General features: G+C 34.8%; 1 protein-coding gene across 8 annotated transcripts in view; it reads left to right on the top strand.

The window, feature by feature from the left end:
- Positions 1-19,845, top strand: part of ARHGAP15 (Rho GTPase activating protein 15) — a 615,977-nt gene that overhangs the window by 296,206 nt on the left and 299,926 nt on the right. For all 8 annotated transcript variants that reach the window (XM_045033724.1, XM_045033723.1, XM_045033726.1 and 5 more), the window contains 2 exons: positions 9,670-9,768; positions 11,009-11,138. In XM_045033724.1, the coding sequence (XP_044889659.1) occupies positions 9,670-9,768; positions 11,009-11,138 (229 nt within the window). The remainder of the gene's footprint in view (positions 1-9,669; positions 9,769-11,008; positions 11,139-19,845) is intronic.

Below are 19,845 nucleotides of genomic sequence, written 5' to 3' on the forward strand. Positions count from 1 at the left end.
CACTGAAACCTGGAGTTGAATTGTCTTAAGCCGGAAGGCATTCAAGCTGCTGTTTTTCACTCGGCTATATTTCTCTATAAGCATCTAATTGTTTCAAAAAGTGATGTACAGTATGCAAAAACCTGAATCTAATGCAAATAAGTCTGTACAGCACTAAAGTTAACAGGTGTTCTCATTAATGTAAGTAGACATGGAACAATTCTTGAATGTTTTATAAACACTCATAATCATGGCCAAATATGTTACAATAGCATAGAGATACATCCTGCAACATCTTTTATTCTTGTTGTGCAATCTCAGCACTTATTAATGGAAAATGTGTGAGTAATAAACTAGTGGTGACATTATCCATTTTTGCATAAGTCACTGTATCTTTAATTAGCTAATATTTCTAAAAAAAATGGCCACCTGTCCTCCCACAGTTTGCTTGTTTATTGATGTTAATAGTGGTTTAGTAAACTTAGTGGCTGCAATGTTGATTGACAAGCATAAGCCCCTGTGCATCATTGAGATTCTCTAAAGACTTGACCCATAAACCTAAGAATTACCTCTTGAAAATCTTAAACCTGTGTCCAGTTTCTCACATTGTCAACTCTCAGAAAGGTTCATACACAGGGTGAGATTCTTAGTTGATTTAGTAGATTATCTCTGCAAGTCACATGGTGGCTTTGGAATATAATCAAGAACATTCTATTCTAGTGATACACCTGGGAATATAGACCCAGTCGTGGTGCTTCCTGACTCCTCCAAATTTAATCCTATTGTTTGAAGTCTAGGACTTATTGACTGATGGGAAAATAGAGTCTCAGATTGCTGTTTTCAATCTTCAAAATGGATTTCCTACCCTACTCTGATAAAAGTGGCATTAGTCAATGCCACAATAAACTACTTACATTGCCTAAAAGAATGCAATGGTCTTGCAACCTCCAAAATTTTATTGCAATGGAGGCCTTCCACGAAGATGGTACTGAAGACGAAGAAGGAAGCCCCTGCTCCTCCCAAAGCTGAAGCCAAAGCAAAAGCTTGGAAGGTCAGAAAAACAGTTTGCTGTCCACAGAGATGTCCACAGTCACAAAAGAAAGAAGACCCACATGTCACCTACCTTACAATGGCCCAAGACACTGCATCTCTGAAGGCAGCCTAAATATCCTTGGAAGAGCATCTCCATGAGAAACAAACTTGACCACTGTGCTATCATCAAGTTCCCCTCGACTACTGAGTCAACCATGAAGAAAATAGAAGACAACAGCATGCTTGGGTTCAGTGTGGATGTCAAGGTCAATAAGCATCAGATCAAACAGGGTATGAAGAAGACCATTGACATGGACAAGGTTAACAACTTAATCAGGCCTGATGGAGAGAAGAAGTCCTGTGTTCAATTGACTACTGACTATGATGTTTTGGATGTTGCCAAAAAAATTAGGATTATCTAAACTGAGTCCAGCTGGCTAAATTTAAATATAAATTTTTTCACTGTAAAATTTTTTATTAAAAAATATACTGTAGCATATAAAATATTAGCATATAATGGATTCACTGAAATGTATATGGTAGATAATGTTCATTTATTTATTATTTACTTAATGCCCCTTAGGTGTGAGTTGTGCAGCCACCCACTGGGTAGACCATTGCCCTTGGCTTCAGAGTAAATATAGTGTAGTACAGGGTAATCACAGAGAAATCCACAGAGAATTGCAATGCAGACCAGTATGTTTTATAATAAAGTTGGATCAGGACATCATAGGAACATTTAGGAGGGGTATCTATTTCAGAAAACACTTTTCTATAAAGGTGACATCTAAATTGATCTGAATGAGATGACGGAGGAAGCCAGAGAGGTCTGGGCAATGGAAACAACCTGCTCTAAGGGAAGAAATGAAAATTAGTATAGGACAGCTTGGGAACAACAAAAAAATTTCAACATGGCTGGATCATAGAGATGCAGAGGGAAATATAGAGCTGGGGCCTGCAGTGTAGGTAGGTGGAGGAGCACACAGGGTCTGGCAGGCTGAACTAAAGTTTGTATTGCAGTGTAGCAGCTGTGGGGAATCTCAGAACAATGTCAGGCAGAGGAATAGGATGATCAGATTCGAATTTCAGAAAGATCACTATGGCTGCAATATGGAATATGGACTGGAAAGGAAAATGTGGATGAGATGATGGGGAAACCAAAAGATATTATTATTAAATCCATGTGGGAGATTATAGTAGTATAGATATTTATATGTATAAAAAATTTTCATAACATGATATTTTCATTATAATATAAACACATATATAATGTTAATCCATGGGTCAAAAAATATAGAAGGATAGAGAGTAATTCAGTATACCTCAGGGAAAGGGAGATTTAATGTTTATACTTCTGTGTTTATTAATTTTTTTTTAATTTGGCATTATATAAATAACAGAAATAATAAAAATCATTCCAATTTGAAAATAGTGGGAGCTGCAGATTTCCAAATGTCATGTGACTAAATGAGTAATTTTGCACAGTGAACATAGCTCAAATTAAAGGCCAATCTGTAGTTGGCAGTGACTGAGTGAGTGGTGGGGACCAGAAAACATGAGTCCTAGGATGATTAGTCTATCTACAGGCAACTACTCCCCCCAAATTTAGAAATTAGCATTAACAGCAGCAAAACTCTAAGCTGATATCTTTATACACCAAGTGCTTCGATTAGTCACTTTTCCAGTTGTTTTTCATATGAGCACCACAGGCAAAAGTTTGGGTGTAGCTGACTGCAAAACTGTGGAAACTGCTAAACTATCTACTAATTACTTGGATAGTATTCTTTCATGAATATTGAGAAGACTTTTTCTCAGTACTTAAAATATTTTCCGACAGATAAAAGAATGCACATGAGTTTTTGTTAAACATTTGATTGAAATAGACTTGGGGTTTGGGTATTTCATTAACAAATAGAAAGGTAGAGTGGACAAGTGATACGGATGTGAATGTTCACTATAGGGCCAATTTTATTTTGTAGAACAAATCTGTGTTGTAAGAATGCATGAACCAAATTATTTGGGTGTCAAAGGTACAACTCAATTTCAATTAAAAAGCACTGTTTCTTGAAAGGTTGGCCTTAAACCTTAGATTTCAGAATGCACTTGAGATCTGTTGTGTATGTAGCCCAACATTTGTTTACTTTCCATTAAACAAGAAATTGCTTACATGGGCAGGTTATTTTGATATGATGACACCACTGAGGGTTTCAATAAATGTACATGCAAATCAATCAGCCCCAAACACATTGAAAACATATCCAATAAACATCTGGAAACTAATGAACGCACATTTGTTAGCACAGGGGGGAGTTGTGGAAATTCAGGATCCATTGGTGGCTAGCCTTATTTAGTAGCATGTGGATTTAAGAATATTTCACAGAGTCAGAAGAAAGAGGGTAATTATAACATAAGGTTCAACATCTTTAGATATGTAGAACATTTTCCGTTGCTTAAAACAAATATTCCCTAAGAAAGTATAAAACATTTTTCTGACTTGCAAAGTTTTTGCAGTCTATCATTTAAATTACTTAAATAAAGGGAGCTTTACTGCTCCCCAAAGCTAAGAATATAACACCCTCCATGCATATTAGCTTGATCTTCTTGACAGACCAGAAAAGTGTTTGTGCGTGCCAATTAAAACAAAAATGGATCCCTAGTGGCTTGTTCTTCACACAACTTCTGAAGACTGCTATCATTGTTTGCTAGGGTAACCCTGGATAAGGCTGCCATCCAAAGTAAACAAACTTTTCAAAACTTTCATGACAGATGGGGGTTACAAATGCATTTTAATAAGAGAGTTGCCAAAGCAACTTTTTTTTCCTTATAATCAGCATATATTTACTTAACATCTAGCAACATTGGGAACACAAAGCAGATACTTTCTCACAAAATGTTTTAACAAGTAATATTTTGGGAAAGACAAATTGAAGACCTTTTACTTCTAACTGATATTTTACCCATAGTTTTATGTTAACTTTGCTCAACATGTTAAGAAAAATGTTAGGAGTTACACCAGACTGTAATTTGAGATAGACATGCAGCTTGACAATGTAATTTCATCATTGGTCATAAACACCTTTGAGACTAAGTAACTTGACTATTAGTACAACCATGACAACCTTTAATTGATCAGCTATATCAAATGGATATGTGTGAAGTGTGATGTAAGATGAAAAAATTGTGAGTCTCAGGGATCTTTTTAAGCATTATTTCCTCAACTTTAGGTCTTGAGCTCTTGCTATAATGTTGCCAAAATGTATACCTACATTTTATGCACTTAGAATTCAATGAAGATAGAGCCAAAATTAATTTCAAAAAATAATTGTATTCACTTCAAATGAATTTAGTATATTTTGACATAAATTTTTATATATACTTCATTTAATTCAAATCTAATGACTTCATCATGATCCCAAAGTGTCTCCAAATACAATAGCAATTAAATCCCATTCCTTCTAAATGGGTTATCCAGTTATTTGTAGAATCACTGTAGCCATATCACTCAACATTTTTTAGGGCCCTTCAGATATTTGGAATATGCTATTATATGTTTCTTACATACAGTTTCAGCTTTATTAAGATGTAATAAATTCTTCTTTGGCTGATAGTTAAAGACTGATCCTAAGCAAAATATGAATGATACTTCATGCATATGTAGGATTCAGTCCTTTCTAGAATTTGAAGGCATTTTTTTTTGGGGGGGGATGCCCTAATCTTGTTTTAGATATATATTTTTTCATAGCAAGATTGTGGTTGTTTGTGAGGGGGGAAAAAGAAGAAAACATCTGAATAAGGATACTGGGTGATCTTTTTATTTTATTATTATTTATTTATTTATTTTTACATTTAAACAAAGACTTTTATTAAGACCCAGGGTTTGTTGAACATATCCATTTTACACCACATAATATCATTAGTATCTTTTTTATGAATATAATTTATTGTCAAATTAGCTTACATACAAACCCTGTGCTCATCCCAGCAAGTGTCCTCCTCAATGCCTATCACCCGTCTCCCTCTCCCCCACCCCATTACCCACCCTTAGTTTGTTCTTTGTATTTGATTGTCTCTTGTGATTTACCTCCCTCCCTCTCTGTTTGTATCTATTTTTTCCCCCTACCCTTCTCCCATGGTCTGATCTTTTTAAAATTAGGCTATCTTTAACATAACAAGGAAGACACAAGCAACTTTTTTGTAAGGTCTACATTCCAGATTTTACAACTTAAACCAAACCATCATAGTCCTTTTCCCATATGCACAGAGTCCTTGACTGTGTAAGACTGTTTGCTGAGGACTAGTGAACTAGAAATCAAGATCTTTGTAATCTCTTAATTCTATCATTTAAAATGATGCCAATTTGATAGAATGGCATTCTCATTTTCCTCATTTGCTTCATTTTCTTCATTTGCAAAATTACTTTATGATAGTGGAGGGAAACTGCATTTGAAGAATGTTTATTATGTGCTTTGAGATCATTAAAGCTGATATTACTTTGCATACCAAGTGGTAGTATTCATATCCTTAATGTACTAAAGTTCTGATACAATCAACCTTTAAAGAATAACATATCATGACCAACAGTTTATGTATAATTCCATGATGTAAATGTGTCTGCAGTAATTACTCCCTCCTCTGAAATCTTGACATGATCATTGTCTGTGCCACTCACATTGGGGCTTAGTATAAGCCATTTTCTATTGTTATTTATCTTTATATGCATATGTCCTATTTATGCAAACAGATTGTGAGCTCTTGAGGATGGTGGGGGTGGGGGGTGGGGGGTGTGTGTGTCCCTAGCCTCTAGCAATGTGCCTTGCACTTAATGGATACTCAATCAGTCCTTGATGACTAGCGGGATATTCAGTCAGAAACACCTCATCTCAGTCTCCTGAACAAAGAATTATTTGCAGAATTAATTCTACAAGAGGATAGGTGCTACGATCAAAGGGAACAGATATCACTCATTATCTCTTGCACTTTTAATAGTCTCTCAACATGTATTTGACGTCAACTGGAATGAAAGTATCCAACAAGAGTTAGCCATCAAATATGTTTTACTGATAAGGTATCTATCCATAGCATAAAGTTGTACATTGATCACTATCATAAATACTTGATTATTATTTTAAAAAGGCTGGCGATCACTAAATTAAAATGTCCACAGTGTTTACTCCTTGGAGTCATGAATAGTTTTAATTTGTTCTTTTGTTATCTTTATTTTTTCCAAATTCTTCACAATAAATTCAATTATTCTTAGAATTAGGAAAAAATATGAAATTCTAAAAAGTTTTGTTTCTATTCTGGTAAACCAAATTATGGAAATTTTTAACAGCAAAAATGCCATTCCACATGTTATTTTTCACTTTCGTTAAAATCTAACACAGGCAAGACTACATGCCGGACTGTATATTGACAAGGGTGATACTTAAATAAACACAAACACTACTCATTAAAACTCCTCAAGGATTTTTAAATTAGCATAACAATACTCCATGCATTAATTAAAGCCTGAACAACACATTTCTTCTCTCCACATTGCTTATTGGTGGAGTTGGGGAGCCAGGAGTTACCTGCTTCCATCTTCAGAGGAACCACAAGGTCACAGACTTAGGTTCTTAAAGAATGTGTCTGTTCTTCACGTTGCCTGGCGGATACACTCCTACGATTTCCTAGGCATCCATGTGTCACCAGCAAGAATTCAGACAGATCCTTATCCAATATGAAAACTTTGAGGCAAATTTCCCCAGACAGGTAATGAAAGGTATCTGTTGTTGACAACAATAGCACATTCCATTAAGACTGCTTGGTGGCAGGATATATCCCTTTAAAATACAACTTGGTGGCAAGGAAGCGGTTCAAGAGACATTTGTCCAAAGTAGGCTTCAATGCAAAATGGAGACCAGCCACTCTTGCCTTAACCCATTGTGTTTTCTGTAGGTTCTTTCTTCATCCACCTCACACCAACATCTGTCACTTGGGCGAAACTTGATATAGAAAAACGCATTAGCATGGCTTCATCTAAAATCTTTTATGTCTGCTATTAGTTTTACATCACTTTACATTGCCATCAGGAATTGCTCAATCAAAAGGTTTAGTCGAAGTTCACAGTCTTTACTGATGTGTTTTTTCCCCCCAAGAGTGTTGAAAATTCAATTGTTCAAACTGAAAATATGATTCAGCAAACCATTTATCAGAAAACCTTAAAGAGGTCATGGAAAAATGTGGATTGAGAAACCTGAATTAAATGGGCATGAGCAGTCAAAGACTTTGAAAATGCTTTCCTGTGAATGGCTGGGATGGAGCAGAACAAAGTCAATTACTGACTGTAATTAAGAAGTGGATGCGTTTAAACTGTAGAGAGCAGTAGCAGACTTCTCCAGACTGCCTAGTAACTGGAAAGATTAGTGGGAAGACAGAGGAAAGAATGTGAACTGTATCTTTCTGATAGTAGATTTTGAATGAATTGCATTCGTGTAGTTCTCTGATCCAGCTTCCTCAAATGAATTCATAAATCACTGAGTATGTACGATTAATGCAGTAATATATTTGGATAAAGAAACTTTTAAAATACATTTTGTTTTTGGTTGTGTTGGCAGTAAAAGATCCCCTTTGCATTGCATAGCATGCACCAAAAATGCAAATGTACTGGCGAAGTACTTACATTTTATCACTGTTTGAATTTACTAGACTGAAAACTGAACTGTGTTAGCTCTTTCCTAAACCCTCAGAATATAGTAAATCTAATTATGTTTGTTTCTTGTACTTTGAAATGTTTCTTTTTACAATTTTAATAATGGTTTATTTATAATGGCAGAAAAAATATATTAGATTGCATGTTGTGTTTGGGCTAATTCATATTTCTTTGTGTATGTTACCAAATTGTGATGTTATATACTACATTCATAATCAAAATATTTAAAGTTAGATTAGAATGAAGGTAGAGGTCAAGGACATTACTAGTTTTCTTGGGTTAGTCACAAATGACCTTATATTTTTAGATTAGTATTTCTGTGGCAACGCTGTATAAAGTAAATATTTGGAGCTTTATGTAAGTGAAGAACATTGCTTGGGTGTTCAGATAATTAGGCAAATATCAGCTTAGCTGTCTTGTAATAGATACATAAAACAGAGGACTATTTAGGGGATATTCTGAGCCTTTTGAAGTCTTACATGCATTTCACTTAAAAAAAAAAGAGTGATTGGCCCTGGTAGTCTGTCAAATTCTAGAAAATAAAATTCCTCTTATTTTCTAATCTTTCACTTCTCATAATCGCATATACTTGGATAGTCCTCTCCTTACAGTTGTGAAACGTCGCAATCAAGAATGGTTGCACTGCAACACTGAGTGATGTTGCGTCTCTATACAGTTTTTCTAAAAATAAATGACAAGTGAATATATACGTATGTGTGTAATCGAAGATTTCTTTAAAACTCTAGGACCATTGTCATTAAATGTTGTCATAAGAATCATTGAGACCTTCAGAGTGAGCTATTTTGGGTAATAATTGTCACTTTCATGATAGAATTATAGAGACATCCTGAAGCATGATTTGCGATTTTCTGAACCTGTGCCACATTTCAATGTTCACCTCCTATTCAGAGCAAGTGAGGCTGAGAAGAGGTGACTAGCTCCTGATTGAGTATTTTGAAGTGTCAGTCCTCTTAAACCTCTGAAGCCTTGCTTGATGTGTGACAGTAGTCAGGAAGTGTTCATCTTCCTGTTGAAACAAAAAGTCAATACAAAGGGAAAATCTTCGCAGTTCAGATTGATGGCCTAATACAAAAAGCGTGTCCACACCCACTGTAATCAAATTCGTCTCTAAGTAGCCTTTTATGTGTGAAATCAAGAGCATTGCTCTGTTTCTATAGGGTCACATTCTTCTCTCACAATTCTGGGGAGGAAAAAATTCACTGTAATGAAAAACGTATAGTTACATGTTAAATATTGCCAACTGCTTAATCGCCCTGAGAGTCTGGAATGGGGATGTTCATTTGATAAATACGCTCCATGAGAGGTTCAAATATGTAAATAAAGTTTTATTCTAATATACTCCTTTTGTGGAGAAATTGGTGCTTTATTACTTTCCTATAGATCTTTATGATAGGAAAATAGAAATAGCCAAATGTTATTCATTTGCATGACCTTTTGGAAAAGTCTGCATTAGTCTCTTTGGTAAATAATCTGTTTTACAGCCCTCCATAAAAGGAAATCAAATATAGAGATACTATTAGATTTGAAAAAGACAAACAGGAAAGAGCCAAAAGTGCAGAATGAATTCTGACACACCCGGGTGCATTTTTCTGAGGTTCTGACTTAAGTGGATACTGTCTGCATTATTCTGAACTTCCTGGCTTGCTTCTCCTTAAGTTGGAGTAATTCAGCTTTAGTCCTACTCTGAGTTAATCGTTCTATTATTAAAACAATAATGTATTTGTTATGACATGAAAAAACAGTTTATAGAGAGCAGTTCAAAATGATCCCAGTCTCCCAGTTCCCAGAAAGACAATTACTGGAATACAAGAAAATATTTTGGTGTATTGAAGTGTGTTTTTTAAACAGCATGTGTGTGTGTGTGTGTGTGTGTGTGTGTGTATCCATTTTTTAATGTAAGAGATCTATTTTATATGATTTGCTTACCTGTCGATTTTTTTTTTCAGATCACAACAGTATCAGGAAATGAGTTCCTTCTACAGTCAGATATTGACTTCATCATATTGGATTGGTTCCACGCTATCAAAAATGCAATTGACAGATTGGTATGTATTTGTTTTGGCTGTTACCTTTATTAATTAAAATGTTGTCACTTAAATTGTGCTGCTTAGGCATATAACACACACACATTTCAATGGATCCTACAGATCAAGAGATATTAAGTTATTTTAAGTTTAAATAGAGTCCACTAAAAACCGTTTCCACAGACATGATTGTGGAGCTAAATGTCATTTGATTTCTCTTTCAAAAACATAGTGCATTCATTTTTTCCCCCAAATAACATGGATATTCATTTATTAGAGGCTGTAAAAAGCACACAAGCACTTAATGACTACTGAATTTTCATATTTTCAGTTCATGCAGTCTGTAATACATATTCTTGAAAATAAATCCCAACGTATTTAAGCTCATACTCACTGTTCAAACACCAGTAAATAATAATCCTTTGTACTGATTTTCATTGTTCTTCCAGCTAAGCCAGATTGTTCTTCTCATGAAAATTATGAATCTAAAACTTCATGAAATTACCCTAAATCATACATTCAGAGAATCAGATTATTGAAAACTACCATTTTATACTGATTCTAGACCAAACATCTAATTTTAGGACACTAATACTTGCAAAATCTTAGAAAGAAATATTCTTGAGAGCTTTTAATAAGGTATACAATAGGAAAATATAGCATTTTCTGTGTGGTTTTATTGCTATTTAATTGCAGTCATCCTTTATTTCATTTTGGGGTTAAAACTTAAAAAAATAACAAATTGACTTTTCTCCATCATCAATATGTTAATATTATCATCATCCCCTTATCCAGGCATGCTTGAGTGCCCACACCCACATTCACCCACCCACAGACAGAGTGTGTTGTCATTAAGAGTGGACTCTGGAGTCAAACTGCCTGAGTTTGAATCCTGGTTCTATCCTTTACTAGCTGTGTGGCCTTAGGCAAATTACTTATCTCTTTTGGCTTCAGTTTCCTTGTCTGGAAAGTAAGGGTAATAATAATACCTACCTCATAGGATTACTGTGATGATTAATTGAGTTAATATATGTGGAATACTTGGGGTGATGCACAGCACTTAGTAAGTTATATATATATATATATATATATATATATATATATATATATATATATGGCTATGATTAAAGGCCTTATCCCAACGTAATTATCTTAGTTCAATCTTCCCTTTAAATCTAACATCAAAATAGATCTGTAAATTATTTGGTAAATCCTTTCTTCCTTGTGAAATTATTCAAGTCTAATTGTTTGTTATTTCCAGCCAAAGGATCCAAGTGGTTCATCAAGAAACCTGGAATTATTCAAAATCCAGAGATCCTCCAGTACTGAATTACTAAGTCACTACGATAATGATATAAAAGAACAGAAACCAGAGCACAGAAAATCTTTAAGTAAGTATTTTTTTTTACTTGTTGATTTTAACTTTGTCTAAATGCAATGCTTATGAAATATAAATGCATTGAAATAAGATTTGAGCCAAACTCATACTACTCATGGAAGATTCGCAGCCATTTCCTGGCCAGGGAATCATGCACTGGAGGGCAGTCTGGGTGCTTTGCTAGCGTCATTGTTGGTAATGCCTTTTGAGAAAATAATTGTTCCAAGGTCATGGTCTCTGCTTACAGCAAACCTCTGAATCTCTGAGTAATAGCCAGGGCATTCGGATTGGTGATTGATTTTGAAAGTGGGAAATGTCAAGCATCTCTAAACCTTGGTATGCTGACTATTTGATTTCCATACATTAAAAAATGTGTGAGTGACCACCACAGTTGGCTCAACTTAAACCAACAGGCTATGCAACTTTCCACACCTTCAGGCCACCAAAGTTTTAGAAATGTGGGCTGTGAATTATATGTTCTGCAGGGTCATATCTAGTTCTAATATTCTGAAACAAATGAATTTGGAGTAAAAAGGTCCAATATCACCATATAGCGAACTTGAGTAGATCACTCAAACTTGTCCAACCTGTTTCCTCCTCAATAAAAGGGGATTATGAGAAGGTGTCACACATATCTCACAGTTGGTTTGAGTTTCGGCCTCCTGAAAGGATCTCTGAAATCAAAGCAGGTGTCTCCGAAATCAAAGAAAACCAATTTCCCCAATTCTCAAAAATTATAGTACTTTTCCTGGATCAGCTACCTAGGTACCCTCGATCTTCTGAATCGCTATTTTTTCTGCCATCTCCCTCTGATCTAAGATCAGTATAGTTACATACTACCTCTTTGAATTAAAGAGAATTCCATAGAGAAGGGCTTTTAACAGAATATCTACACATGAACATGAGTACATATGCTAAATGACTCTATGTGTATATGCATATATTTGTGTGCATCAGGAAGACTATATATATATATATACACATACATATATATACATATATATGTATGTATATATAAACATAGATGCACTCACACGCATATGACAAGGAAGAGAGAAGCCATTTGTATATAGCATATCTTCCAGAGCTAAGTTATTCTAGATCTTAAGAATCTAGAAATAGCATGACAACTTTGAGTAGAAGCACCGTTTCAAAATTAAGTCATTATTCAAAAACTCATACCACAATACAACAACTGCTAGAAACATATTTAGCTAGCCAGTTGTGTTAAGTAGGAGTTTAAAATGATCGATGTTGATGTCTTAAACTGTATGGTGCTTGCAAATTAAGTTATTTGCCATTTAAAAATATTTTTCCGTAACGTGGGGCCGTTTGGAGTTATCTCATTTTGAATGTTTCCCTTTAGTTCCTGATCATTGTTCCCCTTTACTTAATATGGGATCAAATTTAAGGTAAGATTTTAGAATTAGAATTCAACTGTGAGAATGTTAATGTCATGTGAATATGTGAGCATGTTACTGTTAATTATATGAACATTTTGTTGTATATATAATAGGATGTATGAGGCAATGATTAGTAGAGATTTGGAGGATACCCTTACATGCTTCTAAAGCCTAAAGCTTGGGAGAAAATAAAGTTTTGTAAAGGTGTTTCAGAAACATTGAGGCAAATAGATTCTGTGTTCAGCACAATGTTTGAAATGTTTTAGGGGAAAAAAAAGTTCCTACAGATAAAATCCCAGCTACTCCTCTTTAGTATTTATTTTTGATTGAGAAAGACAATTATTTGTCTATTTGGGGCTTAAATTCAATCCTGCCTAGAGACAAGGGGAGAAACATATGATTTATTCTACTCATTTAAAAATGTACCTAATTCTCTAGTGACCTCTTATTCACTCTTCCCTTTGCAGTTAAAAAATAATGACAGGCAGCAAATATTGAACCCTTACTTTTCACCAGGAATTGTTCTAAGTTCATATCTATGTTACTCACTTAGTCCTCCCACTAACCTAGCATATCAGGTACTACTACTAACACGATTTTATAGATGAGGAAACTGAGGTGCAGCGAATTAAGGCAGTTTGTACAAAGACAAGTTACAGAGACAAGTTTCAAATCCATTCAGGTTAATATTAGAGCCTCTGCTTTTAACCATTATACTATGGTGAAGTGAACAAATAAAAGGTAAATTTAGTTTGTATCAACTTTGGACTTGGATGGATATATTACATTAAAAATGAGATCCATAGAAATCATCAAACTTAATAGGGACCCAAAAACATATTAGCAAAAGAATTAAACCCAGATGTCTTTGGGGTTTGATCTAACTATTAAAATAAAAGGGTCATTTAATCTTTAATGCTAGCCCTAATTTTAGAAAATGCTTCACTTCTATATTTTGATGGATATTTATAGTTGTAAGCCCTTTTTAAGGCTAGTATATATTTTTGCAACGTAGAATACAGTTAATATCCATCTATTATTTTAAATCAAGTTCATTCACTATTTATGTATTGATTTTCATTTGAAAGGCAAAATGATTGACTTACCCACACAATATCAAATTAGACTATGCACTTGAAATAGTGATTGGCATATTTTATAGTTGCTGTTTTTTTAAATATTTTTTCAAGTAAGAAATATACTGTGTGAAACCCCTCTGATCGAAGTCCTAGATTTGAACACCCAAACTCAGTTTTTTAAAACATGCATTCAGTTTTATGTTACCCTCTTGAGATTAAATAATTATGTGGAATTAGAGATTCACAGTATCTCCTTCCTTATTAGTAGTCTAAGCACAAACTTTATTGTCAGTTTGCTGCCTTTGGCTTCCTGTGCCCTTGACGTTCCCATGAGTTTTGTCGCCAAGATTGTAGACAGATAAAGCCAGAATTACTTTTTTAAAGGCATGTGAACATCATTAGCAGCTAACAGGTGGTCATCTCATTGTCCAGTTTCTCTGTGTAACATGGGAAAAATTATGTACTCTCAATAAGCAAATTGTGAAAGTTAAGTGCTTAAATATACTTTCCTTTTAAAAATATGATTCTAACCTGCCAACACTATTAAGGAATAATCAGATATTTTAAGATATCAGTTGAGTTGAACAGACAAGAAGCCAGAAAATTCAATGTAAGGGCCAAATCACTGTGGGAAATTCAGGACACCAGCATTGGATGAGAGTGGGAGAGCAGCTCTCCAGGGAGGGCTGTTAATGGAAGTGGAGAGTCAATCAAAGAAAATGCTAGCACATTTTTCCAAGGAAAGAGAAGCATCTTCCACTGATGGCAGAGGAAAGGCTCAAATATAAATCCTGCATCAGATAACCTTGGAGAGGTTTCTTAATTTTCTGAGCTTTACTTTGCAGGTCTATAAAAATGGGTCTAATACCCATTGTATATCTTTGCAGGATAGTGTGATTATCTGAAAGTAGATATGTAAATACTTAGCCCACAGCAGGTATTCAATGAGTAGGAACTCTTATTATCATCCTGTGTCCCCAAAGCAGATGGTACCAAAATAGGGCATGAACTGGGGGTAGTGTCTAATGGAAGACTGGAGCAGGACATATATACTCTTCCTCCTCTCCTCAAGTATAGAGAAAATAGGGGGAAAAAACCAGAATTGGATATGGGACTCATAGCTGCAAAAATCTAAATATGAGCAGCTGGTCTTTCTCCTGGCGACTCCCCCGGTGAAAATGGCAGCCAGCGTGTCCTTGGGAGCAGCTCACCAGGAAATAGTAGAAGGGAGCCAAGAGATGCTCTTCATTCTTTATGCCCAGAACTTCATGAAGAAGTTCCAGGTGATGGAAAGGATTCAACATCAAACCATTTCACTATTCCTTTAGACACAGCTTTAGTTTATTCATTCACTCATATATTCATTCTTTGTCGTTAACAGATATACCTAAAGGTATACAACTAAAATTCTTGACTTCACTCATCTGCACTTTCAATTTTTTTAATATAAGTTTTGTATTTGGGTTTTGTCTTAGAAGTAATATACCTCATGCTAATCAAGTACTAAACTATAAGATTCATGTGTGGAGAACTTGGATAATTTTTATATAATATTGACACTTTTAGCATTATAAATATGCACCCCAAAATGAACATGAGTTAGAAGAATAAAATCAAAAAGTGAAAGAACTGAGGAAAGACTGGGTGGCTCAGTCAGTTAAGCATCAGTTAAAACTCTTAATTTCAGCTTAGGTCATGATCTCACAGTTTATGGGTTCAAGCTCCGCATCAGGATTTGTGCTGACAGTGCAGGGCCTGTTTGGGTTTCTCTCTCCCACCGCACCCCCCCCCACGCCGTCCCTCTCCAGCTCACGTGCTCTCTCTCTCTCTCTCTCTCTTTCTGTCTCCCAAAATAAATAAACATTTTAAAAAGTAAGAGAACTGAAAAAAATGAGTCTTTTATTATTATTATTATTATTATTATTATTATTAATTATTGCTATTTTGCAGATGAATTTTCTTTTAGCTGTCTTTTGATTAAATTTTCATAAAAAACAAATGTATAAATTTCTGGGTGAAATCCTAAAAGTATTTAGATATCTATTTCCCAATTCGATTGCCCCTTAGTAATGTGCATAGTAGGGGTGTGTGTACAAGGCTACAGGAATAAAATTAGGAGTGGAAAATTTGGAATGAAATATTCATACAATGTAGAAAATGAAAATACTTGTGAACCTTTAATAATATCTTTGTTTAAAATTTTGTCTGCAAAGTAATCATGATCATGCCAAGTGAAAACAAGTCTGATAGAGAAGACAGTTATTTTTTGTGCTAATCTAAATAATTATAACACTGGCCATCCACAACAGTAAGTAGACTATGTTCTCAAAATCCAATTGTAAACTGGTTGCTTAGATCTCAACACATTTTCATAAGGAAACCACGTACTAGCCACAAAAGCACACTTAAACCTTATGTAATCATTTAGAATGTTGTTTTTAGGGAACAGCTTGTTCTGAGTTTGCTGTACCTCTGGCCCTAGGAGCTAAGACTTTCCAGTAGCATTGCTTTCCATCTGGTTTCTCTTTTTTCTCCTCCTCTACTCCTGTACCAACTCCACCAAAGCAATTAGAATTATCAAAATGGTTTTGGCTAAGAGGCTCCTGGACCCTGAAAATCCTCACTGGTGTCAAGGAGGGAGGGAATGTAGAACTTCCAAGCCAGAAAAAATAGTGGGAAAGAGAGAGAATGAAGGACTGGGAAGATTTTGCAACATGAGAAGGGAAGTGAGTCCTCAGCAAGTGTACATGTTCTTTCTAAGAAATGTGTGTAATGACAGATTAAGTCTGTCATTGTCCCAAATGTTAATAGTTGATGAATCTAGGTGATATCTATCAGAGTGATCATGGTGCTCTTGTTTTCTGTATGTTTGAAAAGTTTCACAAACTAAAAATGATTCACACACACATATACACACACATACAGCGTTACCCATGTTCATAAGTCAATAAAAGAATATATATATTTTCTAATTCTGGCTTGAAAATTTCCAAAGATCAAATTTTCTGAATATGAGTTACATTATGACCTCTTAAAAAAATAAATAAATAAAAACATTGATAGCTCATTGTTTTCCTATTTTTTCCCCAAAAGCCATATATATTTTTTGTTGTGACCATTGTGGCCTTTCTGGTAACTGTGTAATTAAAGAAATTTGTAAGATGTTTGTTATCCCAAATGGAAAAGTCATCCCAGTTTCTTGGATAAATATGTAATTAACAATTGTTTAAAACACATATTGTGAAGTCTGTTCTGGAGACCCATATAAATACATATTTTAAAGTTTCTTCTTAAGTATTTTTTTATAAAACAGCCTAATCTTGCCAATGCATGAAAATAATAAGATGAATAAGCCATCTGCTAAGAAAATGAAAACAATATTAAAATTACACAAATAAATATCTCGCTTTGAAGAAACAAAAAAATCTCTTACCTGGAAACAACAACAAAGTCATATTTATGTAGAATATTATGGGTTATTGTGTTGTCAGAGGGACAAAGGTTTTTGATTTGGGCAGGATGGTCAATCATCTGATTCTTGGTTTTTCTTCCTAGAATCAATATTGCCACCCTGGCACCAGTTTCAGTCAATATCCACCTGAGATTGAACTAAAGTGTGAAAGTAAAAATTATTTTGTTTTACTATAGCTGTAAGACAGACAATATCAGAGGAACAGTGAGTGTCAATTCTTTTCTTAATTGTTTTCCACAGGCTAAGGGAGGTCTTTATTTCAAAATATTTCTGTTACTAAAGCAAAAATGAAAAATTTTAAATGAACATTTATGTTGCCAAAGCTGGAGGATTTAAATATTATGAGGGAAAGAAAACAGTAAAGATTAGACACACACTTGATAATCAGGGGTCCAAATTACTTTGTCACAATGGTATTATTCACAAAGGTTGCAGGGCTTCACTGAGGCACTGTGTGACTACAACAGTTGTTCTGACACGTGTTCGCAAGATGGCTAGCAGCAATCCCAGCTTTCCTGGGACCCATAGATTACAGTTTCTTCAAAACATTCAGTTCTCCATGAATCATTTGATAAGAGAGGACCTAGTTATAAGCTGAGCAAAGAATATTCTGATTAATCTCTTCTTTCCCATGGAAGGGGTTGATCTTGCCCTCTGACCTGTGGGTATCCATTGTCATGCATCTCATAACATCAACTACTCTGAGAGTCTATCTAACCCTATCAGCACTCAGGCACTAGATCACCCCATCTCTTCCCGACCCTGGCAGTAACTCTGTGACCATTTTTCCCCTTAGATGAACTGCATTTAATCAATTTCTGATTTCATTAGGTCAAATGGCATCTTTCTTTCAATAATAGGCCAAATCCAAAGGGCTCTTTGGTCTAACTCTTCAGCAATATTTCCTTAGCATTAATACACTACTGTGATTGTAAACAATATAAAAAGTGCTCTTTGATCTCCTCTGAAAGTTTCTCTCTGTTTATTCTATGACTCCAGAATGAGTATATATTAACATTTCCTTGTAAAGTTAAACATATATTTGTTCACTATTGTTATATCAAGTTTAAAGTATCCTAGCTAAACATGATATTCAGTGCATTCTTACAGTGAATCCCTGTGCAGACAAAAACATTCTTTTGAAGGCACACGGTCGCCTCTTTTTGTATACAGAATTTATTTGGTCTACTCCTTTTTGTTTCTGGAGTATAGGAGCAATGATAATTTTCTTCAAAATCCTAAAAGAAAGTAATTCCCTTTTAATGCATTTATTTGGATGTCCCAAACATGCCTAATTGTATGCTCAGGGGGAAAAAAAGCTATATAACCTGAAATTTTCCTGAAAAACAAGTTTATCTCTTATTACTCATCATAAAACCCATATCCATGCAAGAAAAATCAGGTATTGCTTTCACCCAAAAGTATGAGATGTATCCAAAAATACCATTCATTTTTATCCAAATTAAATAAAGTGCTATCTATAACATTAGCTTCCTTCAAGAACTGTCTCATAGATGGCTTGGGAAAGGTAAATCAATCTGCTAATTCATCTTTCTTTGATTATTTACATAGAACCTGAGGCCAAGTACTCTTGCTACTCAATTTCCCTAATATAAATAAATATTTTTTGTATACAAAATTAATTCACCTAAAAAGGGAGAGCCAGATAGGTGATCCAATGGCCAAATAGAAAATGTAAGGACTGGGATTGTGCCATTAGAGATGATGTCCTCCAAAATCGAAGTCAAAAGTTAAGAACATTTTCTAATCAAATTACTGCATTGAAATGGCTCAAGTCAAAGTGTCCCAATAGAAAGCTCTTCACGACCTGAGAGCACTTCTTCATTTTTTTCCCACCTACTGACCCATGATTTATGCTCCAGAGAAACAGTGCTTAGACTCCCTGATGCACACTACTCCAGGTGACTCTTACCTTTGAGTCAAGGTCTTCCTTTGCTAAATTAACATCCTTTAACCTTCTCCAGAAAACTTTCCAGATCTCTGTGATAAACTAGGTGATCTTCCTTGGTTTTCTTACAATATTCAGTCCATATCTCTATCATTGCGATTACCAAAGTGTGTTACAATAGTAAGCTAATTACTAATGTCTGTTTGTCTACCCACTAGACTGCCTGACTCTGAAAAGAACTCTAATTTACCTTTATATATGCAACTAGCAGAGTGGCTTGATGACATTTGAGAGTATTCAAAATCGACAGTGTTAAATTAGTTAATCGATGACTGAGGCTATTTAAATAACCATTATCAACATACTTCTCTTTTTCTGTTAAAAATGATCGTGAAATTTCTGAAACTTGTTTAGGAACAATAATAGATTATTCCTCTACCCTGACTACTTTCACTGGTTTCATATTTTAAGGTCACTATTTATATGTCCCTCTCAGTTTTCTCTTAGAACTTCAAATCTCAAAGCAATGGTATGTTTTATGCAGGTCACATGTACTGGGCCTAACAAAATCATGTACAAATAAGTGCATTATTCTGTAGTAAAGATAATAATGACGAAGACCTTGAAAGAGGGGAAAGGAGAAATTTTAATCCTTTTGCTTAAAGTTACTGCCCTCTCAATATCTTTCTATCATGCATTTCTAGCCTCCTATTTGATTTGAGAGAACAACTCTCATTCATACTTACTCTTTAGGCTCTTCTGTGGGGTCTGACTTAGAATTTGCAAGGCTGTATTGAAAGCAAGAAGAAAGGAGGAACTTTTTAGTGTAGCAGAAGAAGAGTAATAATAGTTTGGGG

This window comes from Felis catus, chromosome C1 (assembly GCF_018350175.1).
Source record: "Felis catus isolate Fca126 chromosome C1, F.catus_Fca126_mat1.0, whole genome shotgun sequence".
NCBI classification, from domain to species: domain Eukaryota; kingdom Metazoa; phylum Chordata; class Mammalia; order Carnivora; family Felidae; genus Felis; species Felis catus.